Consider the following 20,136-nt stretch of genomic DNA (forward strand, 5'->3'; position numbering starts at 1 on the left):
TGTTCCAGAACGTTGCGTCCCGCTGAACGCGCCCCCCAGTACCTGAAGCATCTCTGACCTACCTAACAGTGACACCCTCTGGAGAAGCCTGGACTTTTCTCCATTAACCCTTGTGTTTTACAATCTATTGAGAATGAGTGGCATACTGTGACTTTTGTGTAAACTTCTTCCTTACCACTCTCAGGAGTTAATGACAAGATGTTCTGATAAGCTTTAAATAAAGTATTGAAAAAATATGATTTTTTTTTTTATCATGTGTTGAGTGTGACTTCACCAGTTTTAAGGAAGTAAACTTTTTCCCACAAACGCAATGGCAAATTTCACAACCATTTTATTTCAGCATCTCAATCATCAGTTGAGGTTACAGACATTCATTGCTGGCTTATTTTTCCAAACACAGCCGTGACTTTATTTAGGCCTGTTGTTTGTTGAAGAATTTATCGTTTAACAGTTTTTATTGATGCAATATTTTATTCCTGTGAATGTGTGTGAATGAAAGAACGTCTCTTGTGGTATGAATAAAACAATGACTTTTTCACTGAACAAATTAATATAAAATGTATCCAATTTCATGCAATTTATATTAGTAAATTAGATCACAGCTATTGTGGTAGAATTGTATTTCATAAGAGGCCACAAAGTTAATCAATGCCAAGCCAGTATGTGAACACTTCTCTTAGAGGAAACCATAGAAACATTGTGTTCCATCCGTGAGTTGAACAAAAGCATCACAGACGTTTTAATTTAGCCTGAACACTTTCAACAGACCCTACATCCTCTTCGGATCAACCCTCACTTTGGCAAAGGGGAGAGTGGTTATTGGTTTGTTTGGCCTTAGTAATGGTCCGTTCGTCTCTGCTCACATAACGCTGGCCTGACACATCTCTCTCTCTGACAGGGAGGAAAGAACACGGACTAACTAAACGGCCCTGAGACAACCTACTGCCCTGAAATACTTGTAGCAATTGCCTAGGATCCATTCAGTTGCATCTCTATGTAACATTACAAAGAGGAGCACTATGTAACATCACAAACAAGAGTTTGGGGATGATATACGCTCGTAGATATATTAGGCTATGTACCTGCTTGCGTTATGATGTATGTGTGAGTAATTGATGTCAGTTGGCTAAAGCGTCATTAAGCCTCCAGCTCATCGCCCTCAGCTGACCCACCCTCTCTCTGTCCTTCCGTCCTCTCTCACTCACTCAGTCACTCACTCACTGTTACGTAATGGACAACAGTGATTTACCTGATAGTCTTAAAAGCTTACAGCTTCACAGAGTACAACAGACCTGACAGAGCCTCAGTAAGCCAAGCTCCCTCCCTCTACTCACCAAAGCATCCCTATTTTTATTTTATTTTTCACTTTTGGTGACCGCACTGTATCTCTCTTTCACCTCATTATATATGCAGACTATGCAGCACAGCCTATACTTTAGGTTCACAATCAAACTCTCCTCAGTTTTGCTTCAATGACAAAGTGTAGGTAGTTCATCCAAGGCCATTTCAGAGGGGACATCAAGATGCAGTCAATCCAGTCCCAGTGACTGGATGGCAAAGCCAGGTTGTTCTAGTACTACTGTTTAGCCTCTGACCAGTGACCACCATAGGCCATTGCCTGTCCCTACCAGAGCAGAGTTCAGTGGTGTGTTTTATTAAAAGGACAGGATTTGGCTAATCTGGTTAAGTGATTTACTGTCTAGTTCACATGGTTTTAGAGAGGTGATTAATGGGCAGTGGACTTGGGCATTACAGTTCTCTCTCTCTCTCTCGTTCGTTCGTTCGTTCGTTGCAGGTACAACGCTTGGAAAACCAGTCCACCATGTCGGCATCCGTTTGAATTCTAAATCTCAATCCAGATTGGTTAAACTCTTCCTACGACTACTTAGGCTATGGGCTGTTCCGTCACTCTCATTGACAGCCATTTTTTTGCTTGAAAAGTCAGGTAATAAATGTCCTTAGAATATGCAACTGTTTCTCATGGAAAATTTGTAGGAAAACCCATTTACCAGACCATGTCCTCTTGCCTCAGGTAATACTATTGGGTTCTATTGTTTCGTAAAGACGTCTGTTGCGATATAGCGACTGATTTCGAGAGGGTGTCAAACGGTAAAGTAATGATTTATCGTATGGTTGTTTTGACCACAGTGATCTAAGGTTGGGATTAGGCTCACCTCACTAAGTCCCAGTAGTGAGGTTACAGCTCAACTGTCCACCTCCGACACCTACCGCACCATGTGACTAACGTACAGTCCAGGAGCAAAGTTGTCATATGTCAAACCCTAGTAGAACATGCATTGATCGGCTTTAGCAGGCACCATACACTAGGCGTCATCCTCTGCTATACTCTAAACATCCAACTTTACATCCAACTGTAAAGTAAACTGAAAGTCTGACAACAGTTAGACTCATAATGTTCTCAAACCCAATTTCTCCAGTCTGTTAACTCGCATTATTCTTGCGATAAGTGCCCTTGTTTTATCAACCTTGCTTGATGCAAAATATTCAGTCTTTGATTGCACTCTAGCTTTTGTTGTTTTGTAATGAATCTGACCTGTCATGGACCAGAGGCACTTGCTTCGCCATGCACGGGGCTTTCCTACGAAGGTCTCCGTTTTTGTTTCAAGGCAGGCAGATCATGGATAATGTCCCTTGTGGGCATTTAGGACAGAATGTGTGTTACCATTTAGACAATTGTGTTTGTGTTCTGAGGGTGCGAGTGTCTGTACTGTCTGCCTGCAGGATGTGTGTGGTAATGTAAACCCTTGTTTCTGCTCTGAAGTAGAGCCACAGTCACTCTGTTCAGAGGCTTGGAATATAATGGAGCGCTAGCTGTTCATGGGTAGAGGAGCAGCTGCACATCTCGCCCTCCTTCCCTCCTCCTACTTGTCTCGCTCTCACTCATCCTACTCTCACTTTCTCCCGCTTCCTGCCTTCCTCTGGCCCTCTTTTGCTGCTCCTCCCCTCTGAGTGTGTCTGTGTGAGAGAGAGAGAGAGAGAGAGAGAGAGAACGAGAGAGTGAGTGAGGCGGTGATGATCAGGAGCGGGGTGGGGGCTGGGGGCTGGGATGCGTGGCTGCTGCCATCTCCGTTGGCCAGTGTCTCTCTCACACACACACATACACATACACACACACACACACACACACACATTGAGCTGGTCCTCACTCACAGAGCGCTCAGCAGCGTAGCGTCTCTACCATAGCCACACAGCTCCCGTCCTCTCCTCCATCACCTGGGACCCCCGTAACAGCAGCAGCACTACAGGGACGTCTCCCCCCTTCAGCCCCTCTGCACTCCAGCATGGAGCAAGGGGAAGGCTCGCAGTCGCGACGGAGGGGTAAGTGCCTCGGCGACTCTCACCTGGAGGATTTTTTTTAACTACCTAGAGTCAGACTTCTATCTCGCTACGCTGTAACTTTCTTACCCCCCTAGATGCAGACTGCTACCTAGTTATCATGGGCTGCAAAGGCTGCTGTGCCAACCTACTGATTGGCTATTGACAGAGCGTTCGATGGTGTTTTATAGGTTTTCTGTAGTTGTCGGCTTTATGTTTTGTTTTGTGTGCATTTCTCTCTTGTAGAAGGATTTACATTTTAGTCATTTAGCAGACACTCTTATCCAGAGTGACTTACAGTAGTGAGTGCATGCATTTTCCCAAACTTGGTATTTTAAGTGGATTTATTTACCTGGGATGACATTTGGTGTCTGTACTGGGCTTGAGTTGGAGTAAGGCGAGGTAAAGGGATTGAAGGGAATACTTTCTGACTCCCGCTCTCTCTCTCTCTCTCTCTCTCTCTCTCTCTCGTACCGTGAACCATAGGCAAACTAACATTGGGAGTGCTAGGAAGCTTACTGTACAGCGCTTCCACTGAGGGGAGCTTAGCGGTTATAAATAGTGTGTGTGTGGCCATTTATTACCATAGAGACTGAGACGCTTGGCCTCCCTATTAGTTCACTGCTACCTGAAGCTCAGTCACACAGCACAGGTGCACGGTTTCCCTCCTTTCTTGTCTTCCTACCCTCTTTGTTTGAAGGAAGCAGAAATATCAACTCGTTTTGCAGAGGGATGTTCACCAATATTCCTGGTTTCTGACTTGGAAGTTTTCTTTTGCTGTGGGTCGGTTGCTGTTCCAATTTTGATACTAGCTAAACATAGGACTTAGAATGAGGTAATGCACAGTGTTGGGCATGTATTGCATTCTAAGTGGCATGCAATTGTGGATATTGGAACGTAGACTTTATACCATGGGTATTCAAATCTTGCCTTACGAGGTCCGGAGTAATGCTGTTTTTTTGTGCACCCACCTGGTGTCTCAGGTCTAAATCGTTCCCTGATTAGAGCAGGGATTCTCAAACTTTTTCACTCGTGCCGCCCTTCCAGCACTCGTGCCGCCCTTCCAGCACTCGTGCCGCCCTTCGGGTGTCTATTTCTATGGGAACAAGTACTGTTCATGATGCACTGTTCACACTCCTCATGTAGGCGGAGAGAAAATGTAACAGGTTTTAAGCTTTTTTTCCTGCAATTCTACACATTTTGTAGAATATTTTGCAGTTTTAAAAGTAAAGTAAATTTTCTTGCAATTCTATACATTTTGCCATGCCTAATGTGTATTCATGTGATATTTGACTGACTCAAACATGACAACAAAATCTAGGGTCTAAAAAAGCCTAGCTAAAAAACGTTAGCTGACGTGGGCTAGTTGATCTGGACATTTCTGACAAATTATAAATAGCTCTCTAAGGTCTGCAATGACTGACATGACAAGAGGAACTGATGATGTAATACCCAATTTCCAAATTTCACCTTGTGCATTCTACTATTACAACTGTCAAGAGTAAGTTGAAAGCCGGACTGAGTAAGACTGTCTGCAACCATTTACCTTGGCAATGAACGATGAAATATTAAACATTTTAGGCCAAGATGGTGCTTTAGAAGAGTTTCTATGGAGTCTCACTTCCTTGTTGGCAACTCATTGGCTACTCACAACCTTTTTCAACTCAACCAAATTTTTGTGGGACATTGCTTTGTAAAATGCAAATTTTCCTTGACATAAGTTGACTAAATTAGTCTTGATTCTGGTCTCTTTCTCAGTTCATTAGTGCTGTTTACAGTAGACTTTGTTGCCATTGTATGCTTCTTTGAAGCACATTGGTTAGGTTTTACACAACTTTCACCAATGGCACAACAGCAAGACTAGTGAGCAACATGTAAGAATGAGTCAACCCAAGAAATATCGACGATTATTTGCAGAACCTGCCCCTTCGTTGTCTGACCCTCAGGTCATTGTTTTGAAAAAGATGAATGTGTCCTGAATAACAAACCTGGTTAAATAAAGGCAATAATATTGTTAACCTCGTATCAGAAATCTGTTGTGCAGCCTTTCGCTCTGATCAAAACTTTTGGGAATAGGAAAGTTGTCAGAACTGGAGTGAAAGGGAATGTCGGCTACTGCTGTATTCCTGGATAACAATAATTGAGGCTAAATTCATGCAGTGCAAGTTATGCAACTTCTCTGATTGGATGGACTGGGATTGCATGGGTAGTTCTGGCATGTCTGCCTGTGTTGATATCTTGTAAATAGAATTTGGACAGCTAATCCTGTCTCACGATTGCAATTGAACTGTATAAATTCACCTTTGACTTCATTATTCCCGTACCATTATTACAGAGAATCAGACAAATGATGCTACCCTCTGCCTATTGGCTATTTAGCTTATTCAAGTCTGTCTCAAAATACAAAAAAAAGCTGTTCACCTGACTCGCTTTTCAAAGGTGTCTAGAAATACACGTTTTGTCCTCTCGTAGGAAGCAATCACTCCCCTATTGCTGACCACAAATGATCTATAACTGGGCTAATAACTCACTAACTAGCAAAGGATAAGAACAAAATGTGCAAATGTGGTCGCTAGTTCTCGCTTTGATCTCAAAACAAGCGCATCTACTCACGACCGCTGATGCTGTAAACACAGTCCGGTTCAAAATGAATGGCAGATCCATACAATGGTCTATTTCCATAGAAACCTACCACAGCTCTGAGTCGTGCCTGTCAATGCAATAGAATCCTACTCTGATGCGCTCTGCCTGCAACAAAATCTCTTGTATAGTTAATTTTGTATACTAAGTTTTGCATAGTTCATTTTGTTTTGGTATGTTGCAATGAAAGTGGATAATATTGCATTGATTCGATCACAATTCCCACAGTAAAGGGAAACGTTGATAGTGTTAACTAACGGGGAAAACTCTGAACGTCACTCAACTTTCTAATCTTGTGCTTCTCTGCGCGGGCTGATATTTCTTCTTGGCGACAGTTCCAGGGGAGCTTCGATGGAACATTTTGTTGTAGGCCTTCATCCACAGCCTCAGTAAGATGTCTGCTGCAATAACAAGAGTTTTTACTGGGATAGGCCTAACTGTTGGGTCTTTCTCAGTCCCTATATACACACAGTGCCGCAAAGGGTAGGCCCAATGTAAGACTCTTACATTACGATGCAGAAGAGACTCAACCACTTAACTGACCACTGCTTGGTTAGCTTGTTTAATGCATGGCCAGGCAAAGCTCTGTGGTAGTTTGACCTTTTATACTATGACGTAGATGCATCAATCCATACTATGCCGTCTTCCGACCAAGAGAACACAGTGAAAATGGCACCGCATGGGTCCCATATCTTCTATGTGAGCTGAACTGGGTCTGGACGTGGCGTGCGAGCATTTGTTGTGCACAGATTTAGAGAAGAATGACGAGAATTCAGGTATTCTTCTAGAGCAGCCACCCGAAGTTGCGCAACATGGGGAGACACGCAACATCGCTGCGGAGAAAAACAACCGCCAGCCCCATCAATGGACATGGTATACTCTTTCCCCAACCGCACCCTTTCAGACCTCTGTGTGTGTGTGTCTCTCTCGCTCTCTATATCTCCCTCTTGTGTTCTCCGTGGCCTTCTCACCCACTCTGCTGTTCTTTCTCTCTCCTTCTCTCTATTGCTCTCTCCAGCTAGTTCTCTGATTTGAAGAGGTAGACCAGTCCATTGTCTGGGCCGGAGTAGCTGCCTATCTTGAGAAGGGATGAATTGGCATGTTGGACGCCAGCGATGATGTGCCCACATGTCCGTAAACTAGGTCACCAGCTTGGCCTTAGTAGGCTAGCCTATATGAAACTGGACCGTGTCTCCTGGGACTTTTCCAACTGCTCCCTCGACGTCCCTCCCCACTCCCTCCAACACTCACCCACCTACACACTCACGCATGCTGCACACTCAGACTCATTCACTCCCCCCCTCCTCCTCACACACACTTTTAGATTCCTACATATTGGTCTTGACGGGAAGAAGAAAAAAAAAGTGTTGGGAGGTTGTCTTCTGCTGTCCTACCAGTCCAGTCTATTTAAAGGAGGAGTTAGAACGGAGTGTCACCTTGTTACTGTCCGAAAGCGGAAGTTTCATCACAGGCTCTCTTTCCATTTCCCATGAAAACTGGAACAGCCGGTTGTTAGGGACTGGGCACAGGCTAGTTGGCACATAGACCTATCCTGTGAGTGTCAGAGATCAGTGTCAATTCCTTTGGCATGGTGAGGATGTTTTGATGCTCACTGTGGGACTTTGTATCTCATCACCTGCTGGGATGTCTGCTGGGATGTCTCATGATTTGAACATGATACAGGTTTTCTGCAGTGTCTTTGGAATTGATCGCTTAAGCAATAAAGCTTGAGGGGATGTGGTATATGGCCAATATACCACGGCTAAGGACTGTTCTTGCGCACAATGCAACCTGTAGTGTCTGGATACAGCCATTAGCCGGGGAATATTGGCCATATACCACAAACCCCAGAGGTGCCTTATTGCTATTATAAACTGGTTATCAACGTAATTAGAGCAGTAAAAATAAATGTTTTGTCATACACGTGGCGTACGGTCTGCTATACCACGGCTGTCAGCCAATCAGCATTCAGGGCTCGAACAAGCCAGTTTAAAATCTACATTTATAGCTCTGGGAAACTGAGGATTGGTACAATGCATTAGGTGTTTTAAGTTGATTAGATTTATGAACTTCACCTGAACCTTTTGAAGTTGTTCTTTTAATATGGATTGGCTTATGACATCAGAACATGAATAACAAATGTTGAATTGTCTCTAAGCAAATGATCCTGTGTCGCTCAGTTGGTAAAGATTGGCGCTTGTAACACCAGGGTTGAGGGTTGAATTCCCACTGGGGAACAAGTATGAACTAGTTCGAAATGCACTCACTACTGTAAATCAAACTGGATAAGATCGGCTGCTAAATTACTAAAATGTTAATTTACGCTATTTTTACTTTCACTTTCCATAGGTCATAGGACCACCTGCTATTGGAGCCATAAATATTTGCTATAATCTCCCATTGAAAAGCAATCCTGACTTCCAGGATTCTTGCTGGATCACTCCTCCATTGACATCCTTACACTGTGGTTCTCTTACACACGTGGCATGCTGCAAGTAGAAAAGTACCACACTAATATTAGACACAGCACACAGGAATTAACCCTCGGTTCAAAGGGGATTTGATGACATTGGGATTTAGCGTCATTAAAGTCTGTAGAGTGTACCGTCTGTCAGTGCAAGAGTGTGACATGGAATCGCTTCCTCTTGCCTCGGACGCCGCCACACATTTACTCACATTCCCTATATTTATGTTATCCTTCCCCACACACGATCAATTTATTTGCCGTAATATCTCCGCCCTCTACTCCGCTTTAAAGGCCCCTATCACACAATGACATTCTGACTTTCTTTACAATTACCACAGGGCTTCGGCTGCAAGCTTCTTATTCCCAGCAGCTGGATCAAGCAGCAAAAGTTACACAGATGAAAGCACACAGCAGTCACAGGTCACACTTCACCAGGTCTGAATGAATGAATTTGGTTGACTCACATACTCACTTAAATGGGTGTGGAAAGGAGACACTGGCTATTGGGTGTGTTGAAACGTGAGACGCTTGCAAATGGTGTCTTAGTAGCGCTGTACGTAGCCCTACGGTATCTTAACCCCCATTTAGAGGCGGTCTGCTACTCCGCTTACTCTAAACATTTGCTTAGCGCGATGCTCTGCAGAATGCTGGGTAAAGGGCCGGCTCGGCTCACAGTTTGGTGCCAGAATGTTCTCCCCACACGCTGTTAGGCCTCAGGTGGGCGGAATGGCAGCGTAAGCTGTGGCCAGACACATGAAAGCAGCCAACTCTGACATTCCAGTCTGCTGTGTGTTGATATACAATTCCTCACAAGAGGAAATGTCATACTATTAGCCTCTGAAAACTAACATTAGCTAAAGTAGCATTAGATAAAATATATGGGATGAATTATGCCTGCATATTTAAGATGACTATTTTATTGTTGCAAGGTGAACAATGTAGAGCCTTATATTGCCAAATAAATTGTGTAGTGATTGCTTAATGCGATTTAGTAGGCCCTAAAACATCTTATCAACCCTTTTTGAGGGAACTTTATTTAGCAAAACAGAATCATAAGATTGTGTAATTTGCTACAATTATCTCTCATTTTCTTTTGATTGTTGTATCAAGTCGGCTGTTACCCCTGCTTTTGTAACACTGACCAAAATAACTCATTCCCATTGTTTGTTTAGTCTTCACGCTCTGTCTGGGTCTGTAGTTTTTCCTCTGTTGATGGTATCGGCTAGCCAGACTGACGCTAATGCTAAAACAGAACCCATTGGAAATGAGTGGCTAAATAAGAATAATCTCCACTTGTCACTGCCCTCTGTAGCAGTCATCATTTTAGAATTTTATTGACGTTCTCTGTTCTTCTGGTTTTCAAGCATTAGCCAAACTCTATTTTTAGAGTTCGACCCAATGTAATCAATGAATATTTGTTGCTTCTAGCGAACTATAATGACATACTCGTACTACGTTTTTGAACCATCTCAACCATGAGGAGGATATATGTGTGTGTGATTGTGGTTCATCCAGAACTCCCATTACAAGCTGTAATAGCTGGATCAATGAACCATTACCACCAGACATCGATCACCATCATGGCCCCCAGTGTCCCAGCAAAGAAAATCTATGGGGCTGAGCTGAAACTCAGTGAAGTGAAAGTTGGAGTTGTCATGATGTTGCCCTCTGAGTACAGCGAGCACAGTTGACCCCCTCCCCCTCTACCATCCCCCTACCTACCTCCCCCTACCCAGGCTGCTGTGGTCAGAAGGCGGTTGTAAATTCCAAAGGGAATGTCCTGCCTCATGGCCCCAGTTTTGAGACAGAATGGTTTCATAGAGAGACAAAGGAATTCTTCCACCTCACAGGACGGGGGAACCGACCGACATTTATGTTCTGGAGAAGGTATAAAAGATCGGTGAAGAATCCTGCTACGAACTGGTCCGTTTGGTACAATGTTGTGAAATTCATAAGACAATACAGCCATATTACCATAATAATGTTTATATGATAGCCTCAGCTATGAGACTTACATCTAAATGGTTGTATACAATTAATGAATAAGGATAAACCTATTTGGAATATGTTGGGATGCTTGTAAGATGTTAATGTGAGAGAATTGTATTTTCAACTTAAAGTTTTACCAAGTCACCGGCACACCCCCAGGGACACAGACAGGCGTCATGTGACAGCCTTTTCTACGTTCAGTATATGAACCCCCACCCAGGGTTTCTTTCTTTAGACCAGCTTACCTCGAGAAGAGAGGGCCAAGGTTTGATCATGCATTCCTCTACTGAACTTTAATCATACCACGTGGTTAAACTATCGATACAGAATAATAACAAGTCTTTGATATTAATGACTAGTCTGCAGCTAGGAATTCGGTATCATTGAACGCGACAACCGACGAAACATCCATTCTATAACGACATTAATGAATGTCGCTTTGAAAGATCATTCTAACCAAGAGAGAGAGGACGAAACTCTCCAACAGAACCAAACTCTCCAACAAGGATCCCGATGATACACTGAGCGTAAATATATATTGATTGCAATTGTTCCCGAATGAGTGAGCGTTCATGTGCAAAGGATTAGCATATCAATTGTTAATATTTATCAACTCTGTAGTGTCTTCTCAGCTGACCCCCACTATCAGCTTTTGTTTAACAAGCCGCCATGCCGGTTTAGCCCACTAGGGACCATTCCTCTACCATTTCTTTGTAACAATACCTACTGTTTTGTATGCTTTCTGTGAATTACTTAGTTTAGTAAATAAATGATTTGAAGACAATTGATGTATGGATGACTTAGTGAAGACTGGGTTCGTGCAGATAACAACAATTTATGACGTTTGGAATGAGACATTAAATCAGAAGATAATCGATCAGATATTATATCCGACAGTTATATTAGGAAAATTATAACTGTGTAATCTGAATATTTTCCTTGGTGCCCCGACCTCCTAGTTAATTACAGTTACACGATTAATCAGTTTATCGCGTAATAATAATCACAGAGTTATTTGATAAAAATAAGTCTTCGGTTTTAATGATGCCCAAAGACACGAGAGAGTCATTTTCTTGTCTTCCGAACAAACTCGGTCCGTTTCCCGATAACGATGGAACTTAGGCGTACGAGTGTTTTTAACAATGCGCTCTATCCTACAGCGGCCAAAGATTTAACATACGTTTCCCAAAACACCACGCAGAGAGAACATTCGCTAAGTGCGTCGTTTGAACATGTCGATACAGATAGGATCAAAAGAAAGAACGCTGCTTTCGAATCAGCATTCTCTATTCAAGTCTATCTTAACATTTAGATTTATTTCACAGTACTGATGACGGATCAGCTCCTAGAGCGAAGGTATCACCTGTGGCTGAAAATAGAACTCAACTGATTAAACATGAAATGTATTTCAATATTATTCAAATAGGCCTATAGCCTACTGTTTATATTTTAATGCAGTCTTCTCGGTTTTCATTTGTAGAATTTTTGAACTGTACGTCGCTTGTTTGTATCAATTGAAAACATATTGGCAACATATTGGCAACTGTATTTCTAAGTCAACTTTCTTCTGAAGTTATCTGTGATCACAGAGAAACGGATAAACCATATGATTCTATGTTTAGTGGAGATCTGTGTATAAAGTGACACGGGAGGGTAAAAAATGATCTAACGGCACACTTAGCTGTTCTACGAGTGGTTTGAGGCAGGGGTAGATTACGAGTGGTTTGAGGCAGGGGTAGATTACGAGTCGTTTGGGGCAGGGGTAGATTACGAGTGGTTTGGGGCAGGGGTAGATTACGAGTGGTCTGGGGCAGGGGTAGATTACGAGTGGTCTGGGGCAGGGGTAGATTACGAGTGGTCTGGGGCAGGGGTAGATTACGAGTCGTTTTCAAGTGCAACGTTAATAATGATGGTTTTGGGAAACAGCTTTGAGATTTACAAATGCTCCTATAAAGATTCTAGCGATTTAACCTTTGGGAAACCACGCCCTGATTGGTTTGAGCTTTTACCAAGTCTTCTGGTTGATCTCTGGTTAACAGCCAGTTAACCTACTTTGTCATCCATTTACACACCTCAGCCGAACAGTCATTTTAATGTTATCTTTTCCACTTCAATTACTTTAATGGAGGTTTGTTTTCTCAAAAACGGTCTCTTCTGCTTCCACAGGTGATGGCATGCCAAAGGAAAGCAGTCCGTTCATAAACAACACAGACAATGACAAAGGGAATCTATACGATGGGAAGAACATGGCCCTCTTTGAGGTAACTGTCAACATCCAACAGCCTTGATTTATATATAAAGTTATCTGTAGTATTTCATTTGACCTTTGACCTAAGCTTTGACTTAGGTCTGTTGGTCAGGGATTCAATGCTAAATGGAGTGGGACAAAAACTGTGCGGAAGGGGCTTTCTCTGTTATTTCTATCCACTGTCTAATGCCATTTGGCTGCTCTAACCTCTCTATGGTAGTGAGACATTATATTGAATCCTAAAAATAACATGAATTATGGACTGTGAAATATACTTCTCTACTATAATTCGATCCAGCAAAGCTTTTCTAATCTCCTTTGATTTCTCTACAGTTTCTAAATTCCTCTTGACCGTTTCTCCCATCATTGCAGTTCTCAAGTTATTTCCTTGACCCTTATGCAGAGAGCTTGAATGCCAAGAGGTGTTATGACACTTTTTGTGGTATTTTTTTGCTCACAGGAAGAGATGGACAGCAACCCCATGGTGTCCTCTCTGCTCAACAAGCTGGCTAACTACACCAACCTTACCCAGGGGGTCAAAGAGCACGAGGAAGCAGACGACGACGAGGGGCCAGCCAAGACTAAGAAACCAGTCAAGGTAAGCCTGTCGTCTCCACATTGTGTGGACAGTAACGTTTAAAAATTCAATTTCTAAATTGTAAGATCCACTTAGTGACACAAGCCACTTCCGTGCACATCCGACTCCTACCGCCTGATATTGGTGATAATGACAAAGCAAATGTAATCCTCTCAACGTGGGGACTTCGGGTGTTCTAAAGTGTGGAGAAAATAGCTTTGTTTGGACTATTGGTACTGTAGATGGAACAGGCTATGGTTTCAAGTCTATAAAATGTCTTCAATTGGTTATTGTATCCCATCATGTGTTTTCTGCTGATTTATTGTACCCTTTTAAAAACTGCTGAATTAATGATTACAAAACAGGGTCTTTGACCAGAGCAAACATTCATTGTGCAGCACGTGTGCAGCACGAAGGACATGCAAACATTCCCACTTTATTTGTCTACACTGTGATTGATCAGTGTTGCCTTTATACTTACAAACCCAACTTATTCTATCTATCCTAGACTATGGTGACATCATGTATCAAAACACAAATAAGACCTTACTTTTTGAATCAGATGTCATTTATAACAATCTTTGCAGATTAATTCTTGGATACCATTATAAGACATCATTGCACAAAATATGAATCACTGAATTGTCTGTCACTCCCAAGCAGAAGACAACTGCATTGGTACCAATTTATTTTTGAATGTATCAACTTAAATGTCCCTGTATATATTAACGAACACCTAACTTTACAAGAGTCACACTACTCCTTTCGACAACAGCAGCAATTACAAACTCCAAGGGTACATCCTGTTGTTAGAGTAACTGTCAATGTTATGTCATAATTATGTAAAATAATTATCTTTGTTAGGAAGAAATAGTCTTCACACAGTTCGCAACAATCCAGGCGACCCAAACTGGTACATATACCCTGACTCTGCTTACACTGAACGCAAGAGATGTGACACAGTTTCAGGCACCGAATTGATTAGATGCAACGCAGGACAAGCTAGTTAAACTAGTAATAACTACACATGGTTCATGATAACTAGTGATTATGTTAAGATTGATAGTTTTTTATTTTTACAAGATAAGTTTAATGCTAGCTAGCAACTTACCATGGCTCCTTGCTGCCTGCACTCGCGTAACTGGTGGTCAGCCTGCCACGCAGTCTCCTCGTGGATTGCAATATAATTGGCCATAATCGGCGTCCAAAAATGCCGATTACCGATTTGTTACGGAAACTTAAAATCGGCCCTAATTAATCGGCCATTCCGATTAATCGGTCGGCCTCTAGTATCTTTGTAGTGACTGAGTGTATTGATACACCATCCAAAGCCTAATAAATAATTTCACCATGCTCAAAGGTATATTGTACAACGCGTTGGTCTAAGCCTTACTAAAAAAACTGTTTACCCCGGGTGCAAAAATGGGAATGTTGTTTTCTGTTCCATCTGAGAAATCCCTGCTCATCCACTTTCCCCATCAGCCCAGCCAGCCAATTAATTAACTTGATCTCCACTGTAAAAAGCATCTAGACATTATTTCCCCTTGCTTCTAGCCTAACATTTGGTTTTCAAGAACGGGGGTTTGTACAAACGTTGCTGTCTGTCTCTCGACATTTGAAACTTTGTTTCAATATTGAAATTCTATCACCACTGTCCTATTAAGAAATAACGTGTCAGAACGAGACTGACATCTTTTCTCAGCCATTCGAAATCATGAATCAGCATAATTCTTTGGGATATATACAAAGAAATGTCAATAGAAAAACGGGTCAAACGAAATGCAGGTACTTTGCTGTTATCTAGCTGCACGGTTTGACGTGACTGTGTTGGCCATAATTGGATAGCTAGCAAGCAAGCAAGGGATAAGAGGCTGGCAATGGAACATTTAGAACGAATGACTGGGTTGCGTCAATAGATATAGAATACAAATAATTAATGACTGGGTTGCCTCTGGCAACCTAACTGCTAGAATGAACGGCCTGCCGGCTTGGCTCGCAACCATAGATGTGTGGAGGCAAGACCTATATTTTTGTTGAGGGATGAAATAGTAACCTATGAATACAATCATTAAAATTCAAGTTTTTTTATTTAATTGGTAACCCATTGTAGAAAACCAATTGTGCACTCGAGGTTCAGCAACGGCTGTGCTGATCTATGGTAGCATAGCAGTGCTAAAAAAGTTGTTTAACACACTCTCGTGTACAAGTGCTTTATTCAGAATCTGTTTTTTTTATTTATTATTTTTTTCGCCTATCACAGCCATTTAACTCTGTTTTAATGTCACCATTGGCCTACTGTTGAAATCCCTGAGCGGTTTCCTTCCTCTCCGGCAACCGAATTAGGAAGGACGCCTGCATCTTTGAAGTAACTGGGTGTATTGATACACCATCCAAAGTGTAATTAATAACTACACCATGCTCAAAGAGATATTCAATGTCTGTTTTTTTATTTTTACCCATTTTCCAATAAGTGCCCTTCTTTGCAAGTCATTGGAAAATCTCCATGGTCTTGGTGGTTGAATCTGTTACATGATTCCATATGTGTAATAGTTTTGATGTCTTCACTATTATTCTACAATGTAGAAAATAGTACAAATAAAGAAAAACCCTTGAATGAGTAGGTGTCCAAACCTTTGACTGGTACTGTACGTTTTATTATTTAATTGTTATTATTATTGGATAGTAGTTGACATTTTTATTGTTAGTGTGAGTGTGTGTGTGCACAGTTAAAGTCATAAGTTTACATACACCTTAGCCAAATACATTTAAACTCAGTTTTTAACAATTCCTGACATTTAATCCAAGTAAAAGTTCCCTGTTTTAGGTCAGTTAGGATCACCACTTTATTTTAAGAATGTGACATTTCAGAATAATAGTTGAGAGAATTATTTATTTCAGCTTTTATTTCTTTCATCACATTCCCAGTGGGTCAGAAGTTCACATACACTCAATTAGTATTTGGTAGCATTGCCTTTAAATTGTTTAACTTGGGTCAAACATTTCAGGATGCCTTCCACATGCTTCCCACAATAAGTTGGGTGAATTTTGACCCATTCCTCCTGACAGAGCTGGTGTAACTGAGCCAGGTTTGTAGGCCTCCTTGCTCGCACACGCTTTTTCAGTTCTGCCCACAAATTTTCTATGGGATTGAGGTCAGGGCTTTGTGATGGCCACTTCAATACCTTGACTTTGGAAGTATGCTTGGGATCATTGTCCATTTGGAAGACCCATTTGCGACCAAGCTTTAACTTCCTGACTGATGTCTTGAGATGTTGCTTCAATGTGTCCACATAATTTTCCTGCCTCATGAAGCCATCTATTTTGTGAAGTGCACCAGTCCCTCCTGCAGCAAAGCACCCCCACAACATGATGCTGCCACCCCCGTGCTTCACGGTTGGGATGGTGTTCTTTGACTTGCAAGCCTCCCCCTTTTTCCTCCAAACATAACGATGGTCATTATGGCCAAACAGTTCTATTTTTGTTTCATCAGACCAGAGGACGTTTCTCCAAAAAGTACGATCTTTGTCCCCATGTGCAGTTGCAAACCGTAGTCTGGCTTTTTTATGACGGTTTTGGAGCAGTGGCTTCTTCCTTGCCGAGTGGCCTATCAGGTTATGTCGATATAGGACTCGTTTTACTGTGGATATAGATACTTTTGTACCTGTTTCCTCCAGCATCTTCATAAGGTACTTTGCTGTTGTTCTGGGATTGATTTGCACTTTTTGCACCAAAGTACGTTCATCTCTAGGAGACAGAACGTGTCTCCTTCCTGAGCGGTATGACGGCTGCGTGGTCCCATGGTGTTTATACTTGCGTACTATTGTTTGTACAGATGAATGTGGTACCTTCAGGCGTTTGGAAATTGCTCCCAAGGATGAACCAGACTGTTGGATGTCTACAATTTATTTCTGAGGTCTTGGCTGATTTCTTTTGATTTTCCCATGATGTCAAGCAAAGAGGCACTGAGTTTGAAGGTAGGCCTTGAAATACATCCACAGGTACACCTCCAATTGACTCAAATGATGTCAATTAGCCAATCAGAAGCTTCTAAAGCCATGACATCATTTTCTGGAATTTTCCAAGCTGTTTAAAGGCAGTCAACTCAGTGTATGTAAACTTCTGACCCACTGGAATTGTGATTTAAGTGAAATTATCTGTCTGTAAACAATTGTTGGAAAAATTGCTTGTGTCATGCACAAAGTAGATGTCCTAACCGACTTGCCAAAACTATAGTTTGTTAACAAGAAATTTGTGGAGTGGTTGAAAAACGAGTTTTAATGACTCCAACCTAAGTGTATGTAAACTTCCGTGTGTGTGTGTGTGTGTGTGTGTGTGTGTGTGTGTATATATATATATATATATATATATATATATATATATATATATATATATATATATATATATATATATATATATATATATATATATATATATATATATATATATAAAACATTTTGACACTGTTGAAAATGCATCTCGTGAGATGTCATCCTGCAAAATGTTAAATAAATAAATACTTGTTATGCTCCAAGAAAGCCACCACCACACCCTCCCCATAAAGAAATCAAATGACTCTGGCCACCACAACGACATGAAAAACACATTCTTGTCATATTTCTCACAGAGTTGTTTTCTTCAGGAAATGTGGTCAAAACAGCAAGATTTGAATGCAGGTCAGAATCCGAAGTGGAGCCCTAGTTCTTTATATAGTGCACTAATTTTAACCAGAGCTCTGGTCACAAATAGTGCGCTATATAAGATAAGCTTTCATTTCGGACGCATCCTAGGTCTAGGCTTTGTTTTTGCTCTGACATGCACTGTCAACTGGGGGACCTTATATAGACAGGTGTGTGCTTTTCCAAATCATGTCCAATCAATTGAATTTACCACAGGTGGACTCCAGTTAAATTGTAGAAACATCTCAAGGATGATCAATGGAAACAGGATGCACCTGAGCGCAATTTTGACTCTCATAGCAAAGTGTCTGAATACTTATGTAAATACGTTTTTTTTTTTTATACATTTGCAAACATATCTAAAACCTGTTCACTCCGTCATTATGGGTATTGTTTGTAGATTGATGAGGACAACATTTATTTAATAAGTTTTAGAATAAGGCTAATGTAACAAAATATGGAAAAAGTCAAGGGGTCTGAATACTTTCCGAATGCACTGTATCATAAATTTACAAGTAAAAAAGATGTTTATGAACAAACCTCATTCTCTTCCACGGGTCTGACACAACCCAGCCCTTTATACTTCTTCTCTCACGGTTTCAGCCTGGAGGAACCTTTTTATTAAGTTGATCTTCCAAGCCAGTTTGTTTCTAAAGAGAATACCCACACTGTTTTCCAAGTGGTGCTGCAATTCCACAATAACCACAGCCTCTGTCCCATGCCAATTGCCCCATCACATTTTCTGCATAGAGACCAGATGCGTATAGGCATTTCTGATTGGTGCTAGAGTGCCAAGGATGGAGTGAGAATAACACCCCTGGCCTGTCCAGTCCTCCACTCTCAGAACAGGATAGTGGGACTTTCCTTTAGTTATAGATTGAGAGATGGTCGAAAAGGTAGCTACAACTTTGAAGAAATAGGGGACGGTTCTCTACATTCAGGTCCGTTTCCGTTTCTTTTAACAATCGCGGTACACACTCCTTTTTTGAGCTGATGCGAAACTTCTCTTTTTCTGGAATGGATCTGTGAAGGCGATACCTGTGATGAAAGTTCTGGAAAGTTTAATCACGGTGCAGGGTAGAACTGTTTGCTTCGCTGTACATTTTCCAGGAGGTGATAAGATCAAGCTATTGATTATACTCTGAGAATGCGACATTTTCCTCCAGCAACAATGCTTGTACTGTATCTCCATGACTCCTTGGTATATTTTTGACCTTGAATGCATGAATTTATAAAAAAAAACAATAATTGGTGGGGTGTTTGATTTCAATTGCGGGAAACAAGGATTTAATTCAATGTATCTTTCAAACGTGTTATTAAGCTCCAGGCCAAGGCAATGCATCATATAAGGGACCAGACCAGACAATAATATTGAATGGTTAAAGAAAAATGCATTTTCCGATGCTTTTCACTTGGGCATTTTGTCCTATTAGTGGGTCTGAATAATATTATAGTTGCGTGGTACACTATGATGGAGGATGGGATTACCCCCATATCAAATTGTCATGACAGATAATAAAAAGCAATATCTTAAATGTAATCCATTCTAAATACTACAGTAGTTGAATATGATTGATATAGCAAAACTGATCTCCTTTACCTATCGTCACCCTGCCCCCTCCCTTCTCAGAGTCCTGCGTTGGGCACATTAATCGGGGTGTACCTGCCCTGTCTGCAGAACATCCTGGGGGTCATCCTGTTCCTGCGCCTCACCTGGATCGTGGGCACCGCTGGCATCATGGAGTCCCTGGCCATTGTGGTTATGACCTGTTCCTGTGTAAGTAATATATTATTATTTATCCAAAGCGACCTAGTCATGCGTGCATACATTTTATGTATGGGGGGGAGGCACCAGGAATCGAACCCACTATCCTGGCATTGCAAGCTCCATTCTCTACCAACTGAGACACAGAGGACCGTTACCTAACCAGAGACTGAAGACTGTTAGGTTGAACGAAGACCCACACACTGCACAACACAGTCCTGCATGACCGGAGACTCTCATCCCTTTTTAACATTATAGACCAAATATTTTGACTGTGATACCAGAGAGGAACAGGTGAAGTGAGAGGGTTTACTCCACCCAAATTTACTCCACCCACTAAGATAAGACCATGAAGGTAGGAATTTTTGCATGGAGGTAAATGAGAGCGTGTCGAATTTGGTCAACAAAAAATGTCGTTTGTAGTTTGCTACGTGAGGT

The 20,136-nt window shown here is 41.6% G+C and overlaps 1 protein-coding gene across 6 annotated transcripts in view; it reads left to right on the plus strand.

Annotated features, from left to right (window-relative positions):
- slc12a7b (solute carrier family 12 member 7b) overlaps positions 1-20,136 on the plus strand; it is a 67,712-nt gene that overhangs the window by 21,917 nt on the left and 25,659 nt on the right. For 5 of the 6 annotated variants that reach the window (XM_029755700.1, XM_029755701.1, XM_029755704.1 and 2 more), the window contains exons 2-4: positions 12,599-12,693; positions 13,141-13,278; positions 19,564-19,710. In XM_029755700.1, the coding sequence (XP_029611560.1) occupies positions 12,599-12,693; positions 13,141-13,278; positions 19,564-19,710 (380 nt within the window). Of the gene's footprint in view, positions 1-3,167; positions 3,340-12,598; positions 12,694-13,140; positions 13,279-19,563; positions 19,711-20,136 lie in introns of those variants that run through there. The other variant, XM_029755703.1, reaches the window with a different exon arrangement.

Source organism: Salmo trutta, chromosome 6 (assembly GCF_901001165.1).
Source record: "Salmo trutta chromosome 6, fSalTru1.1, whole genome shotgun sequence".
NCBI lineage: Eukaryota > Metazoa > Chordata > Actinopteri > Salmoniformes > Salmonidae > Salmo > Salmo trutta.